The sequence below is a fragment of the Sphaeramia orbicularis genome, chromosome 17, assembly GCF_902148855.1.
Source record: "Sphaeramia orbicularis chromosome 17, fSphaOr1.1, whole genome shotgun sequence".
Classification (NCBI taxonomy): domain Eukaryota; kingdom Metazoa; phylum Chordata; class Actinopteri; order Kurtiformes; family Apogonidae; genus Sphaeramia; species Sphaeramia orbicularis.
The window spans coordinates 4062933-4081716 of NC_043973.1; the positions used below are offsets into that span (position 1 = coordinate 4062933).

The following is an 18784-nucleotide window of genomic DNA, read 5'->3' on the forward strand; positions in this document are numbered from 1 at the left end:
TTTCACATTCAGATCTTATTTTTTCATTTTCAGATCTTTTTGTTCCAATTTCAAATCTTTTTTTCAGTTTCAGATCTCTTTTTGGGGTGTGCAAAACTTTTGGCCCTGATGTGGCGCAGGGGGCGTGGCCTCAACTGAGAGGGGCGTGGAATCATGAGTGACAGCATAACAAAAAGGCTTAGGGACCTTCCCCACTCCATTGCCTTCAGGCAACGTAGGAACCAAAACAATTCAGACTCAACACTTTATATACACCATATTCACATGACTGGCAGTAACAAACTGATGCCAGTGACAAACTTACATTTAAAAAGCTGTTTTAGACAGTACTGAGCAACATTTGTAGCATTAGAGTGATAAATTATGGACAGATTATACAGATAAACAGTCACACATTAAGTATATGATATTTCAGATTTCCACATAGCACAGTGAATGCAGCATACTGAGCACTTGCAATCATGAGGTCGGTCCACCTGCTGGAGCCAGCACACAGGTAAGAAATGGTAACTAATATTACATTATATTAACTAAATATTACACTGAGGGGTCCTAGTGTGACAACAAACAGTTTTTGTGATGTCTTTTAAAAGATTAAAACATGAACTGAAAAAAAACAATTAAACCTCAAATATTAATATATATCGATGGCCAAAAACAAAACCTCCTATGGCAAATTTTTAGATTTTGAGTTTTCACATTAAATGGACTGCACTTTGGAAGGCATAAATACTAGTATGCATTGTTAACACATAATATAGAAAGAGAGTCTGAGAACAGTAGAGTATGCTTGGATATCTTTAACAAAGACCCATTACTATAATAAAACTAAATGTTTTTTTTGGTTTTTTTTTTGTTTCCTGAAAAAAGTTATTTTTTTCAGATAGAAGGTTTTGTATTCTGGCCATTGATATGTGAAAGTGACAATGAAAATAAATAATTTATTCAAAAGAATTACCAAAGTGAATAAAATTATATTTAACCTGAAATTTTTTTTTCATCACTTATTTTTGATTTGAACTATATTATTGTATTTTTCTAAATTCAAGATCAAACCTGAATTTTCAGTTTCAAATTTTATTTTTCCATGTACAAAACTTATGGCCTCAGAATGGCTCACAGTCCCAGCAGACAATTGTAATCATTGTTTACATGAAAGCACCAAAGCATTTGCAGTTTCTTAACCCATAAAGACCCAGTGCTACTTTTGTGGAAGTTCCCAAATGAATTTTTTCTCTCCTTAGCCTTTCCTAAGTGATTTATATCGTTATTATAACGTATCCTCTATAGTTTCCATTTTTCAGAATAAATCATTTATTTTCCTAAATTTATTTATTTCACAGATCATGGAGAGGTTCATGAAAACTCAGTAAATTCAAAGGTTATTATATCAAAACAGAGAAAATGAAGAAAAAGTGACATTTTCAGCAAAGACATCAGTAACTGAATGTCTCCATCTACTGTCATTTGTCAAACCACATGGGTTTACTGGTGAATCAGATCAAACTGGTCATATCTGATGATAATGAAAAGCTGAGAAACTGCATTTTACACCAATTATTTACATGTATTGATAGGATTAGTGGGTCAGGACTAAACTGTTTAGATCAGTTGGTGCTTATGATCACTGGTGGCTGTTTGGGTCTTTATGGGTTAAAAATGTTTACTCTTATGCGGGTTACGTAATATGAAAACTGAGATGATCTGATAAATGCACCAAAACAACTTCTGATAAATACTCATGCAATTTTTTGTTGTCTTTACATGGTTTACATGATTATTACCTCTTTAATGTCATTTTGTACTTTATGCATTTACAGAATTTTCATCTTATACCTTTTGTGTTGTTTTAGGCTTGTTGTGTATTTTCATCACATTCATTGTTTTCATTTCTCATCTATCTTTTAATTTTATATCCTTTTTATATTTTTGTGTCTTTATGTTGTTTTTCATCTTGTATGTCTGTTACATTTCATTGTTTTCATCTTGGTATGTCATTGTGATCTTTTTTTTCCATGCTAACGTCCTTTCATCTAATATTATTTTAATGTCATTCATGTTTTTTTCTATTGTGTTAGTCTTGCAACATCTTTTGTGTCATTTTCAAATTTGTCTCTTTTACCATGTTTTTACCTCATATCTTCAACATCATTTTCATATTCTGTTATTTTTGCATTTTTAACATTATTTGTCTTTTTTTTTTGTCTTGGTATGTCTGACATTGTTTTTGTCTGTCTCTTGACACCGGACACAAAGTGGTGTTTTCACCTTACACCTCTTATGTCATTGTAACTTTCAAGTCTTGTTACATTTTTTCATTGTTTTAGGCCTGTTCCATTTTTGCACAATCTTTTCGTTTTGCGTCTTTTAAATGATTTGCATCTTGTTTCTATCATTTTGTCCTTTCAAATTTTTCCATTTTTTTTTATGTTGTAGTCTTATGAGATTTTGTCTTTGTCTCTTATTTTTTGTCTTTCAAATCATTTTCACGTTTTTGCATTCTGTTCTCCTTTCTTTTTTTTTGCATGTTCTATATTGTGTTTCTTTTTGTTACAGCTTTTCATAATTTTCATCTTTTGCATCTTACTTTTACATCATTTTGATATACACAAAAGGACATAAAAATGGACCATGTTTTCTCTGTGTTTATTGTTCCATCCATTTAGGTAATAATTGGTTTTCATGTGGACAAAGCAAGCAGTGATGCCAAAATAACAAGTGCATAATTCCACTTAAATACATTAAATAAGCCTTTATTAAAAGGTAAGAAGGAAGTACAGATATTTGTTATAAGGCAGTGTGTGAATCTCCAGAGTAAATGCTCATGTCTATTCTCCTGTCTGCTGAACACCAGTCTGTCTTTCTTATTGCATGTTGATAGAGTCCATGGGCCGGTTCATCAGTAAAGTCACTTCCAGTTCATCCCTGTCACTAAAGAACTGGGCTTTTCCTTCCTGGCTGTGGACGGGATGTGGAGATGAAGACCAGTACTGAGGAGACCAAAGAAGACAAGTTAAAGAAACTGAGGGGAAGCAGACATGGAGAGTGTGTATACTGTATATGAGGAAATGAAGATGTTCTGACCCCAGATCAGATCATCAGGTCACAACCTGAGCCGCGGATTAAATGAAATGTCTGGAAATAAGAGCTTGGGGTCTGAACTGCAGCTACTCTGAGGAGTCAAAGAAACAAAAAGAACAAATGAAAGACATCAGTGTCAAAGCAGCCCTTTACTATTTGGGCGTCCGTAGATCAAGGAACTTTTCTTTCACATCCAGGATACATCTGTTGCTTTGGTGTCTGGAAGTCGGATTTTAACCTAGAAGTAGAAGGAAGTGAAGAACAGTAATACCACCACTGTGACAATCAAAACACATATTTGAAGTTCAGTTTTATTGGACAGAGATTAGACACCTCCCCTGTTTTCCTAACAGTCTCTTATTTTCCCTCGTCTTGCAGGCTTGTCTGTTTCTTGCAATTGTAGATTCATTTTTGCTTATGCTGAGCTGCATAGTTCTTGAAGAAATGCTTTATCCCAACAGAAATAGATTTATCTGTTTATGTTCTTTACTGCAGTCAAGTAATTTCTAGTGACTGTTATTAACCACTCTAACTTTCAATGCAAAAAAAAAACACAAACATACATACATACATACACACATACACACACACACACACACACACAGGGTGGGAAGCAAAATTTATAATGAACATTTAGTTGTTTTTTTCTCAGCAGGCACTACATCAATTGTTTTGAACCCAAACATATATTGATGTCATAATATACCTAACACTATTATCCATACCTTTTCAGAAACTTTTGCCCATATGAGTAATCAGGAAAGCAAACGTCAAAGAGTGTGTGATTTGCTGAATGCACTCATCACACCAAAGGAGATTTCAAAAATAGTTGGAGTGTCCATAAAGACTGTTTATAATGGAAAGAAGAGAATGACTATGAGCAAAACTATTACGAGAAAGTCTGGAAGTGGAGGAAGCAACAAAAAACGTACCAAAGGCTTTTATTAAAGCTCTCAAATCCAAAATCCTAAAGGATCCAACCAAATCCATGAGAAAAATGGCAAATGAACTTGAGGTAGACGACCAAGACCGTTAGAAATGCAGTAAATATGATTTGAAGATTTAAATTCTCATGACTTTCAATAAACTAATGGTCACACACTGTCTTTCAATCCCTGCCTCAAAATACTGTAAATTTTGCTACCCCCACCCTGTATACATATACACACACACACACACACACACACCACACACACACACACACACATATATATATATATATATATATATATAAAAATTTTAATTGTTGGTATTTTATGTAACATATTGTTGTTTACATATGTGATGTTGTATTGTTTTTTTTTGTTGTATTGTATGTCGTGTATTTTTATGTCAACAATGCTGGTTTTATGTGTGCTTTTATGTCTGGACTGCAGATGGAAACCAGCAGTTGTGCTAAATTCGGTGTATTTATGATAACTGCGTATTGTTCATTCATTAATATGCACTTCCCCTTTCAAATAAAGGAATAAATAAAATGAAATGAAAATGAAGACCATTCATTAAGAACATTAACATCACTCCAATGTGGTTTTAATGGCAGAACCCAAAACACTGACACCTTTCTAAAATAGTACAAGATTTGTACTTTCAACATCTTGTTTTTGTAGACATTAACAGTCAACAACGATTTAATGACTTGTAATGTAAACGACTTCTAAACGCTCATATGCAGTACCTTTATAGTCCACCAGAGGGCTGACGCTCACACTATGGGAATCACTTCTCTAGATTTTTCCTGTCTCTTCCACCAGCAACCTAATAAAAGTGGGTCTGTGTGTTTTTTTTTTTACAGTGGGGAAAGCTGCAGCTACAGTCCAAATCAGTTCTCTAACATGCGTCTCAATATTTAGGGCAAAATCCTGAAGTGACTGTATTTACCAGCATGGCTTCACAGCACATGGAGGAGTGGTCCTTTCTGCTCAGGCCCAAGTAGATGTCTTCAGTCCCCACACTCTGCTTCAGGATGATGTCATACCTGCACACACATATTACACACACATTCCCTACCATCTTAGATACCATTAACAATCCCTAGCAAAGATTTTGTAAGAAATACCTGGTGTTACAAACAAAGAAGTAGAAACAAATGACTTGAGGTCCTGAAACACTTTCAAATACTGAAAGCCAGTGGCCTGGCTCTTTGTTCTGTCACTACCATTGGTTTACAGCACAAGGGAAGACATGGGAAAACCTTGTCTGATAAAGACAACTTTAAATGTACCTGTGCAGTCCAATATGAGACTGTCTGCATTCTTTTATAGTTATTGGAGCTCCATTAACTTCAGTAAACCCTTCTAGTCCCTGTTCCCTTTCTGCCCTGTGGACACTTACTCAGGCTGTGGCCGTGGATCAGTGTGGTCGTCTAAGTGGGAACCTTCAGCTACTTCCTCCTCACTCCAGATATCCTTGGTTTGGTCACATTTGCATTTGACACTGTAGTGTACACACACAAACACCTTTTAATAGAGCACAATGTGTCATTATCTCAGCTGTGTCACTTGAACCACATGTTATAGTATACCTTCTTTGTCTTTTTTTGGCTGTGGGCCAATATGTCCAGGGTTTAGCCGTGTACATGGAGCCATGTTCTGTTGAATTGAATTGATATGACATAAATAATAGACTTTCTTCAACAATTCTAAAAAACACTGAGTCTTGTAGTCTGCACCAAAGTAATTACAGTTAAACAAACAAAGAAACAATCAAAGAAACTAACTGACTGACTAAAAAGCAACTAAAAACTTTTTTTTTCTGTTTTTGAGAAATGACAGTTTCCACACAGGAAAATTAATTCACTGTTGTAAAGAAAAATGTCACTTGATTGTAATTTCCTCAGCTTGTTTGCCCCTGCAATGGTTCCATGTGACCAAGAATAAAATTACTTACTAAATAAAATTACTAAAAGTATTATACGGGATGTTCAGTTAACAAGAGCTTTATTAATCATATTTGCATTCTTTCATTTTGCTTTTGTAAAGTTTCTATAATACAAGGCTTTCCTCATAATTCTTTACTCACACTCACAACTAAAGAAAATTGAATCAGACATTTCTTCATAAACACCAAGGCCAAATAATAAATAAATAAATAAACTCCAGTCAAAAAACAAAATGAAAGACTAATTAAATATAAGAAATGAAAATATGAAAGCAGAATAATGCTTGTCAGTAGTAATTCACTTAAATAGGCTGTTACCAAATGCATTTTTTATGTTATAGTTGTACAGTTGTTTCGAACGTTGTATAGATGTGTCTATTTTCTACTATTTGTCTTAAGGCTTTGTGAACTGAATAATTAAAGTATTTCAGTATACTACAAATATCAAAATACACTTTTTTTGTTATTTATCTTTTATTTTAATTGGAACTTTAGAACATACAATACAACATACAAACTCCTACAGAGGACATTTCAATAATGACAGGAGACAAATTCAAAGTATACAAGGAGCACATCAAACTGGAAGAAAAATCCAAGGCACTCTCTTTATTTATAAAGACAATTTAGGGATGTTACACAAATCCACTTTCAGAAAACCCACTGACAGAAACACTGCTCTACATGCCAATAGCTTTCATCCCAAATGGCTTAAAGAAAACATCCTTTACGGCCAGTTTCAGAGGGTGCGGAGAATCTGTGACCAAGATGCTGATTTTGTGAGTAAATCAGGGGAGATGTTTGCACGTTTTCAGGCAAGGGGCTACAAGAAGGCCACATTACAAGAAGCTTACACAAGAGCTAAACATCTGGACTGACAGACTTTACTATTTAGGAATCCCCCCAAACAAACACGAGACAGAATGGTGTTTGTCACCACATACAGTACAGAAGCGGACCACGTTAAAAGAATAAGCAATAAAAACTGGGACAGCATTCAGAGCGACGAACAACTCAGGCCGATATTTCCACAGCCTCCACTCATCACCTTTAGGAGACGTCCTACACTGCAGGACAAACTGGTCCACAGCCATCTCCAGCCCAGCACTCCACCATCATGGCTGGGTCAGAAACCTAGAGGTAGTTACAAATGCAGCCACTGCAATCACTGTACGAATGTCATACAGACAAAAACTTTCATAGACTCTACATCACAAAAACAATACACAATCAATCATTTTATCAACTGTGAAGCAACAGTCATCGTCTACAAACTGGGATGTCCAACCTGCAAAGTATTTTTCATCGGCAGGACAAAAAGACAATTACAGGACAGACTGTCAGAACACAAATATGCAATAAGAACTGGAAACATAAACTACCCGATGGCAAAACATTACCTGGAACTGCACAACAGCAACCCAGCCAAATTACAAGCTATTGGCATCGACCACATTCCATCCTCCATAAGAAAGGAAGACAGACAAAAGACACTGAATCAATGGGAAGCTTTCTGGATTTTTAAACTCCAAACCACTGTACCCCCTGGACTGAATGAAGAGTTGGACCTTTCTGCTTTCTTGTCATGTATTGCTTGTTTCTTGTTTTTAAAGACTTTACACTGTTTTGATCCTAAATTAACAGGAATATGTAAATTTTGCACTGTTATTTATCCATGTACATTTGTAAATATTTCTATTAGTGAGCGTTAAAAATTCCACTTCCTGGTTGGGGAGGGTCAGGACCTAACCCTCACCTATCAGGTCACACCCAACCCTTTAAGAGGAAGGATCAGGCCCAGCCCATCCTCTTTTTTCCTTTGTTTGATGTAGAGCATGTGGCCTGAAGAAGAATCAGACTTAAATGCACAGACATGGATGGATGCATACCTGAGTGAGTTATTTTGTGTTATTGTTAGTTGAACATCCTTGACTATGTTTGGAATTGTTTTAGTAATACAGTTATTGTTTCCCTTTGTTTAAGATTCAAAATCATCCTACCCATGTCATCACCTGAACTGTTCCACCTGTAAATAATCTGCCTGAAGAGAAAATAAAGCATTAAACCAGAATCCCTGACCAGTTATCATATCTGACCATATGCCAATGCAGAAGTTTTAATTATTCCAACACAAATCAGCCCTTCAACATCAGCCTTCATAGGTTTTACAGTGAGGTTTTCTTGTTTGTGTATGGCCTTTTGACCTGCAGTGACACCATCTGCTGGCCGTTTTACATGTGGACACCCTCTGCAGACCATTATCTTCATGCCCAGTTGGCAAGTCCCTATTGGTCAGATCCTACTATATACGAACCTACAGCTTTCCAGGCTCCTGTTTGACTTGAAGAAGAAGTGTTTTTTAGGTCTAGATATGACCGTGCCCTGTTAATAAAGGCATTTTAATGTTTAAAGTGAGTGCCTTGGATTTTTCTTCCAGTTTGGTATCTACTTTATGAATCCTATTTTCCAAAAAGCACCTTGAACAAACGGACTTTTTTGGTCCGAGAAGCATTCCTTTCCATGAATTTTTATACAAAGAGCATGTAAAGCAACAAAAAATCTATGACAAGTCAACAAATGAAAGAAATAAAACAGAACAAAAAGGGAGCTGTAAAACAAGTAGAATATAAAACCAATGGAGCAAGACTAAAAAGGTCAAAACAACAAATATTCCTTAATTTCACCATGTCATTTTTTGGCTGATTTATGAGACTTACTTTTTTGAAGCGATGAAAAAAACAGTTTGAATTCATTTATGAACCAACTAAAGGAGGGCTTAGAATTTTTCCATTTACTGCAATGAATATGATATTTACACAAAAGAATAATTATATTAATAAGATCAGATATGTTCAAATTATCCCTAAAATAAAGAATATCAACAGTATCAAACAACAGTACATCATCAATTTTAACAGACAACCGATTCTTGATGTCAAACCAAAACTAGAGTCACATAAAACAAACAAATGTTCTAATGTTTCCTCTGACTTGTCACAAAAGGAGCAAGCGTCTACTTCAAATTTAAAAGTTTTTTTGAGAAATTCCGCAACTGGGTAAGTATTTTGGATGATTTTGAAGTAAGTTTCTTTTATTTTTGGAGAAATGGGTCATCTATTAAATGCTGACTTTGCCTTTATCATAATGGACAGTGACATGGATTCAGGAACCTGCAGATTTCAGAGCAGTACCAATTACTTTATTATTACATTTCTTATCCTTTAAATTTATACCATCAATCATAAGTGTTGGAGGGAAGGTTCAATACTCTAGTAACATAAGATATTAGGAATCAACTGTAATAAGGGTAAGGGGACTGCTTCACATATTTTCATAAATTCTCTTGGTGTACAACACATGTCATATTTTGGTATAAAATCTACATAGTAGAAATTCACAATTATGATCTAAAATATCCGTCACAAATGTAACACCTTTCTCAAACCAGTCCTTCTTAAAGATTGATTTCCTGTTTACTACGATCACCCTTTTGTTCCAAAGCGTTGCGGTATGAGGGGTAAAATTATGTGTAAATATCACTTTCCAGAATTGGAGAATCGTTCTATGGAAATTTGACAACATAAGAGGGATCTTGTTTATTTCAAAATCACACTTCAAAAGAAATTCAAGACCACCCAATTTATCAAACAAACTTTTGGGAATATGGAACTACACTGAAGTTGGTTGTGACAGAAATTCTTTAAGCCACCTAATTCTGAACACACCTACTACTGATTGGAAATCAGTAGCTTTAATCCCACCCTCATCATACACTAAAAAAAAAAACAACCCAAAAAACTAATATTCTGGCAGCAGGGGTGCAGAAAAAAATACTGTAAAATAACGGAAAATAACCATCTCATAAAAATATGCTAATTTTCCATAATTATAATACAGTTTTTTGCCCTAACTTTACATGAGATTTTGCACATTTTTTGACATTTTAATGTTTAATAAAGAATATTTACATGTATTAAAACAATCAAATTACCTATAAATATGTATAAATAATTTTCAGTGAGACTAAGTTGTGCACTCCACTGATAAAAACTGTATTTTGACAGTTTATCAGTGTTTATACATGTTATACATACACAAAAATTCATTTATTCAACATTTTTGTTGTGAAACCTCCCATAATTACACAAGATATTTGTCAATTAACAAACAAGTCTTGTTAAACTTACAGAACAAATTTTATCGCATTGATTTTTTTTTTTTTTTTTTTTTTTTTACAGTATTAAACTTTAAATTAACAGTTTAATCTCATAAATAGAAAAGAAATATTTGTGAAACTATGATACATTTGCAAATGTATTTAAACTGTATTTTTCTGTGAAAAAAGAAAACATTCCTTTTAAAAAATGGAAATTTTTGGGTTATTCACAGTTACAGTTTTTTCATGTTATTTTACATTTGACATGTAAAATCACAGTCTACTTTTGTCCTTTCATTGATATTTTTCTGTATCTTAAAAATACAGGAAAAATCTGTAAAATAAACATTGAAAATTCTGTTAAATTACAAATGTATTATTATTATTATTATTATTATTATTATTATTATTATTATTATTATTATTATTAGGAGAATATCAAAATACACATGATCTGCCCCCTTTTCTGAATTGGCCCCGCTGACTCTTTAGCTAGCTGACTGTGACAGCCTTTTCTTACTTTGCAGCCTGGATCCTCATCGTCCTCCTCCTCCTGAGTGGATAATAAATCAGACAGAGCCTGTAGGTTCTGGAGGGACGAAACCCCAAGACAGTCCATCAGGAAAAACACAACTTTCTGCTTTGTTCTGCTTATCAACGTTTACCAAAATCTAAATACAAATGACTACTTCCTTACACAGCTAAACTTCCGCTGTTGACACTCTTCGTTTCCATGGAGACCAGGCGGCTGCCATGGGAACCCCGTTAACGTTACGGAGGATAAAAAATACTAGAATAAAAGCGAGTAAAATCAGTAGAGGAGACGTTGATGCAAACACCGGAAATTTATTGTAATGGGAAAAAAATAAAAAAAATAAAAAAGCATTGCTACTTATGGCATCCCAAAGCAATCTGCAACATAGTGTCCCATAAAAGAGCCATTTCCCCGGCGCTTTGGCAGGGGTCTGGGGGAAGATGGTTTGTTTTTAATCCTGTACATGGTGCATTAGTTTAGTTACTTGTTGGTTTTATCGTTTTTGCGGATTTGTGTATGATACAGTATCAATCTAAGTTACATTTCTTTCCATTGTCGCAAAACAGCTGTAGTTAACCCATAAACCATTTCACAACAGTAGTCATTATTATTATTATATTATATTATTATTATTATTATTATTATTATTATTATTATTATTATTATTATTATTATTATTATTATTATTTCTGTTCGTCTTTTTTAAGCTTGCCAAAGGTAGGTAGGTTATGCATTACCTTCTATACCCAGTATTAGTGCCATAATAGTAGTTAAGATGCATTTTAACAAAAGAAATACACAAAATTGAGAAAAACTATTAAATATACTTTTAGAAGTGTTTTACAGAGGAAATGAAGGTGTTCTAAAATTTTTGACCAGTATAATATTGTCACAAGCAGGAATAAAAATAAATACATAAAATGCTAATTAGAAAAATAAAAGTAACACAACAATTCACTGGCCAGATGTGGGAACACACCTTTTTTATTTTCACTTAGTATAAAATAATACAAATACTTCAAATTAAATAAAGCCCTTTCCAAATGTGTAAATACAATCAGAAGTCTTTGTTTACAGTATTTGACAGGATGTTTTTTAGAGGAAGTTGTTTGTAAGTTTTTTAGGAGTATACTAACCTTAATGTCAACCTGGTTACTAACCCACCTGATCTGCTCTGTCTGTTTATTGTCTTATTGTGCTGTTTGCAAAACTGCTGAATACTTGAATTTCCCTTGAGATTAATAAAGTATCTATCTATCTATCTATCTATCTATCTATCTATCTATCTATCTATCTATCTATCTATCTATCTATCTATCTATCTATCTATCTATCTATCTATCTATCTATCTATCTATCTATCTATCTATCTATCTATCTATCTATCTATCTATCTATCTATCTATCTATCTATCTATCTATCTAATCTGGCTTTATATTGTTAGACTATCATTAAACAGATGCTTTAGCATAATTTTGAAGTGAAGGCTAAAGTTAAAAATGATTATTTGGTATGTGTTGCTAAATATAAATTGTGAATTACATTTAATTAGCATAATTTATAAATAAAGCAGCAGGGAACCACATGCACAGCAGTTCCATCCTTCATTAGAGTATTTTAATTCATCTTTGGATGGAAAGAAGTGATCAGATTAAACTAGCTAACATTAGCTAGTGTTATACTTCAAGCTAGCTCTCCTCATTATACTGATAACATTTCATTTGTGGGCACATGTTTGTGATTCCTAGGCATAAATAAAAGAAACAGAAGTCTAAAAACAAATCCCCAATAAAGTAATTAGGAAAATCCTCAACTACAATTCAAATCCCATCCTGTCCTATAGAAACTCTGTTTCTCAATTTTATACTCATAAATCTATACAAATTTTGCAAACTCAATATTTAAAGTTTCCTTTAAACCTAAAAGCCAAAGAAATTCATTAAAAAATTCTGAATGGAGTCTATCCCACCAATGATATGATAAAACAGTGATTTGGTTTTGAAACAAATAACTGTGTTTTCTGTAATGAGACTGAAACCAAAATTCATTTCTTTTTCCACTGTATGTATGTGGAAGTGTGTTGGCTGGACATTCATGACTGGCTTCACATAAACGTTTGCCTTCCTGAAGAATTTTCCATAATGGACATTACTTATGGACATGCACTGGACAATGTCAAAGACAGCTTTTTACTAAATAGTATCATCATTCTGGGTCAATTTTAGATACACAAATGTAGACATCTGAAGATGAAACCCACATTTTCCAGTTTCCATAATGAGTTTCTGCTCTATATGAAAACTCTCAGTCACATGAAGAGTAAACCTGCATTGAAGCTTCTATCAGTTATTGAAGAATATAATTTGTACAACAAGCCCTAGCCCTCCACCTCATTTTATTTGTTAATTATTTTTCTTTTTCTTTCTTTCTTTCTTTCTTTCTTTCTTTCTTTCTTTCTTTCTTTCTTTCTTTCTTTCTTTCTTTCTTTCTTTCTTTCTTTCTTTCTTTCTTTCTTTTTCCAAAAATTGCAGTCTTCCTGGTTGTTGACATCTATATATGTATTCCTATTTGTACCTGTGCCTTTGTATTTTCTATAATACAGATGCCATGTTGTTTGTATATTTGTATATTGTCAAAAAAAAAAAAAAAGTCTATAAACAGTTCCCAGTAAGAGAGCTTAGCGGCTTTCTCCATCATAATGAACCCGTTTGGTCAGAATATACCGACAGGTGGCGGTGTTGTGCCGAATTCTGCTCCCTACCGAAAACTGCATCACCAGCCGAGGGTGATGGAGTTTTCGGCAGTATCTGTATTTTATTGTTATATATTTTGTGTGTTGTCTATTTAAGATTTAACATTTGAAAGTTTTATATACATTACAGTTTGCACATTCTTTAATATTAAACAGATTAAAAAACAAAACAAAACAAAACAAAACAAAAAAACATAACTGCAGTATCTTGCAGTATGATAATTGCTGATAAAATTTGCTGGAAACCTCACATAAAATATGTACAAAAGAAACTATCCAGAAGCATCTCAGTCCTGGCCAGAGCAAAGGGGATATTAGTTCAAAAATCACTTCAGATTCTGTATAATTCATTGATCTTACTTTATTTAAGTTACTGTTTGGAGGTATGAGGAAATACATATACAAGTTCATTACAAAGACTATACTACAAAAATACTGCAAAAAAGAGCAATAAGAATTGTTCACAATGTTGGTTTTCATGAACACACAAATCCACTGTTTTTACAATCTAAAACTTTAAAACTCATTGACCTTGTGGAATTCAAAACTATTCAAATAATGTATAAAGCAAAGAACAACTTACTACAGGGCAATATTCAAGAAATGTTTTGTGAAAGAGAGGGAGGCTATGATTTACGGGGAAAATTAAATTTACAGATTCATAAAGTACGCACTAGGTTAAAAAGTTTCTGTATCACCATTTGTGGAGGAAAACTGTGGAACAAATTGTGTGTGGAGATAAAACAAATTTCTAATATAATTCAGTTTAAAAAAAGATATACAAAATTGATTCTTGAGAGGTCCAGTATTTAATAATGACACTGAGGCCTGTTTGTTTATGAATAATGTTGTATTGATAAATATGCTTTAATTATTGAAGAAAATTGTTGAATTGTTGAGTCTGTTTGTATGACTGTACTGACATGAACATTTTGTTGTGTATAATTCAGTTAGTGCATTATGTATTTGTTGTGGTTCGATGTTAAAATTAGAAAAATTGGATTGTTTTTTGTGATTCTTGTTTTAAGTTAGTGATAAAGGTATAAAAGCACTGAGGGGTAGGATTAAACAAGTTTATACTTCTTCCTACTCCTTTTCGACTATGCAAATTCAGACTTGTATGTGCTTGAAGAAAGATTCTGTTCATTTAAATGTTATTTTGTTTTTGTCTTAATTTGCTTCATTTTGTTTTATTTTGTTTATTTGCATATTCGAAATAAATAAATAAATATCTTACAATATTATTAATTACTTAATTGCTATACAGCTATGGTGTTAAGAGGTTGAATAATTCACAAATGATTTCATACCCTACAGTCAAAAAAGAGAAAAAGTAATGAACCAGGGTGAGCAGAGAGCATTTATCAGCAAATTGTGACAGGGTGAATTTGGTGCACATTGTCCTCTTCATGACTGACTGTAGCGGCTATTTGTCATCAAAATTAAATCAACTCAAAAGTGACTTTAACATAACTCAAATAACCACTACATGCACCATGGGTTTGTGGTTTACGCAGTCTGAAATACAATGTCTATACCATAGATGTGTTTCAAGTGGTTTATTTTCAGGATTTTGCAGGCAAACAACAACTAAGGCCTTTTGTGCTGTCTCCCCTGCTCATCCTGTCTGTCTGTCTGTCTGTCTGTCTGTGTGTGAATGACTGGTTATCTGGTTATCTGGTTAAAAAAAACAAACAAAAAAAAAAAAACATAGGCCCACCCAGGTGCATGCTGGTCTAACTTGGTGCTCCCTGTTTATACCCCAGTGCCCACGGTCTAAACCAGGGGTGTCAAACTCATTTTATTTCAGGGGCCACTTTCAGCCAAATTTGATCTCAAGTGGGCCGGAGTGGTAAAATAATAACAGGGAAAAAAGTCAAATTATGTGATGATCAGGTTTATATCTACAAAGTTCCTGGAAAATTCTGAATAACATGAACAATTTGAATTGTCTTAAGGGAAAAAAAAGTGCAATTTTAACAATATTATGTGTCGCTTTAACAGTTTATCATTTACACATGTGCATTACAATTGCACAAAACATTTAGTAACAGGCAGAATATTGGTAATATTGCATTTACTTTTCTTAACACATTTCCGTTTGTTCATATTTGTTCAGGTTATTCCCATTTTTTGTAAAAGTATAGTTTGGTAATGTAAACATTTTCATGTAATTTTACTTTTTTACACCAAAAAAACAAAGAGAGAATTTGGGGTTGTCATTATTTATAGGTTATTATGATAATATTTTTCTGGTTCTGACCCACTTCAAATCTAATTGGACTGTATGTGTCTGTATGTGGAACCTGAATTAAAATGATTTTGACACCACTTATTAGTTTTTCTTCACTTTTGTTCAGTTTGTGTCTTATTTTGTTCATGTGATTTATTATTAATTCTTGTTTTTGTTTTTTTTTTATTAGTTTAGGTGTTTTTGCTCATTTTGCTGTTTATTTTATTCTTTTACTTTATTTTATGTAAATGTTTTGCTTATTTTTTTCCCCCACATTATTATTTTGTAGTTTAATTAATATCTTCAGTGTAATTTTTTGCATTTCACAAATTTCATCCTGTGGGCTGGATTGGACCCTTTGGTGGTCTGGATTTGGCCCCTGGGCCACATGTTTGACACCTGTGGTCTAAACCAATAAGAAAACACAAAACAAACGGTGCTAAATACTAAAGAATAAAAGCAATAACCATGAAAATAAAAAAAAAAAAGTCTAAATATTAACCCTTTCATGCATGAATTATGAGAACCTTAGTCAGGATTTTTTTCCTGAATGTTTTTATTCCTCTCTAGGCATGAAAAAAAAAACAATGCGTTTGAAATTTTTTATGAACCTATTTTTAATGGAGTTACAAAAATGTCCACTCAGCTGGACACCATGTGTTTAATTTTTGAAGCAAAGAAACATGTCTTCAAAATCCATTGTCAGAAAGTGATATATATGTGAAAACTATGAAATAAAAACATTTTTCATGCAGCTAATCTGATGTTTTCTCATATTTTAATATACTCTAATGCTAGTTATTACTCACTTTATGAAGATAATATGCAAAAAAAAAAAAAAAAAAAATTGTTTAAGAAAACTGTTAATTACAGTCTAATAACAATTAACAATTGATTTACACTCAAACATGTTACTGTAGATCATGTTTATCAAAATCAGCAAAGTTACAGTAATAGTATGAATTGCAGTGTATGAGATGGTGCACAGGGGTCAAAACATGGTATTCGAAATCTCTCTGATGGGACATTTTAGTGACAATTTGGCAGATTAGTGTTGCTAAATGACCCACATTTGAACTTTTAAATTCAGTTTTGATATAAAAGATTATCCAAAACAAGGAGTTACTTTATATTGAAATAAATGTTGGAATGGCAGTCAATTAAAGTTTGCTCTCTGATGGGACATTACTATGTTTTGAACCATAAGTGTCCACTGTGTTGGCTGATATGCAACTAAACAACAAAACCCATGAATATATAAGAGAACAGCTGGAGAATAACTGTCTACAGTAGTGACCAGTGTGCATGAAAGGGTTAAACAAACAAAAAGTAAACAAAAAATAAACAATTAGCAAAAAATACTAAATTAGCCAACAAAAAAGGTAAATTAACTTTGAACTAAAACTAACCAGACCAATAGCTCCTACACTGACTTTGGCAGGGGGAGCAGAGTTCTGCACAACAGGTGTCCGTTTCGCCTCCGGCAGTTCTCAGATTGTCCCTCCTCGGACACCGTACTGAATGCATGGCCCGCAGGGATCATGTTGAAGGTGACAGGTAGAGCCATGCCGGGGGCGCTGACTTTGTCTTCGTTCACCGTGTTTGCCGCTGCCAGTGACGGGGACAAAGCAGAAACGGCAGCCACGCCGTTAACCGCGAGCGTGGACGAGCTGTCTCTGTACACGGTGCCCCAGCGGAAGGCCCACTTTGTGGAGCGTGAAGCGGGTCAGCTGGAGCAGACTGTCGCCGCCCTGCGGAGGTTCGTAGAGCCGTGCGCGTCCTGGTGTCAGAGCACCTACGGCCGGGTCAGACCCAGAGTCCAGGGCGCAGTCCGGTTTGGGAGCGACACCTACGCCTACCTGAAGAACCCACCGGCGGACTTCTACCCACGGGCGGGAGTGATCGGCTTCACGGGCATCCTGGGACTGTTTGTGGCTCGAGGCTCCAGGGTGAAGCAGCTGCTGTACCCTGCGGGCCTGATGGCGGTGAGCGCCTCCCTCTACTACCCGGAACAGGCTGCGGCCATCGCCAGGTCAGCCGGGGACTCGGTGTATGAGCGCACCGTGCAGGGCTACGCCGCCGTGGAGAAGTTGATCAGGCCTCAGCAGGACACCAAGAAAGGCACCGACTCTGAAACCAAACCTTGATCTATATATATATATATATATATGTATGACTTCTGTGCACCAGCTCAGCTCAGCAATAACAAATCAGCTCTTCTGACGCCGTCACTTGACATGTGTGACTTCCTCATGCCCACTTTTTGCACTAAGCTTCAGAACTAACTCAGGCCGGGCAAGTGTTTTAACATGATTTATGCAACTACTGAACTGACTGTATATTTATGATCTAATAAAAGTCCATTTGTCTTAATCTAAATCTTAAAGTTGTCTTAAATAAAAAGGTAATTCAAAGTCAAACAAGGATGTTTAAAAGGAAGATAGTTTTGATTAACCTCCTCAGACCCAGATATGGGTTTTCTGTCCACATTTGTGGACAAGAGTTTCACAACTTTATACAAAAAACAAAAAAACTGTCCACCACAAAGGACATTCCATAAAAATTTGAAAAACTGCATCTGAAAAAACTGTTGCATCATGATGTTTCCAATACAGGCACTTATTTAATAAAAAACAAAAAAAAGCTTGTACTTTGCTGACATTTACTGGGTCTTAGGAGGTTAACTCATGACTGAACTTCAATATGTTGCACCAACCTGAAATGAAGAAAGCCTACATTTAAACCTCGGTTTAGTGGATAAGCCTAAACACTGATTAAACATGATTCTGTTGTATCAAAACTTTATATTCCAGATTAAAACCATATCCAGTTTTAGCTTTAAAGGTGCGGGACACTTTCATGACCAATTTTTTTTTTTTTTTAATCAAATCTGTAAAACCTCAGTCATATCCTCAGTATCACGAATCTGTACTTCTTTCTGTGATTACTCACCTGAATCTCTTGCATTACAGTGGACAGTTTCAAAGTGCCATCCACCATAAACAAACCATGTGTTCACAGAGTTGGGAGGTAACTCGGGCATCTTCGGAATTTTGGCTGAAGTGCAGAAATGGCTGGAGGGATACGCACAGAGGGAAGGAAGCTCCCGCCGTTTCTGCGTCGTGTCTTTAGCAGCTGCTGCTGCC

At 34.5% G+C, this 18784-nt stretch overlaps 1 protein-coding gene and 1 pseudogene across 1 annotated transcript; one reads left to right on the forward strand and one right to left on the reverse strand.

Annotated features, from left to right (window-relative positions):
* Positions 1-2776: 2776 nt before the first annotated feature.
* Positions 2777-10736, reverse strand: LOC115436715 (protein PIH1D3-like; annotated as a pseudogene).
* A 6406-nt stretch (positions 10737-17142) lies between these two features.
* Positions 17143-18013, forward strand: LOC115436712 (MICOS complex subunit MIC26-like). Its single transcript, XM_030159626.1, has one exon. It carries the CDS (start codon positions 17180-17182, stop codon positions 17783-17785), a length of 606 nt encoding a protein of 201 aa, XP_030015486.1. The 5' UTR covers positions 17143-17179; the 3' UTR covers positions 17786-18013.
* Positions 18014-18784: the final 771 nt, after the last annotated feature.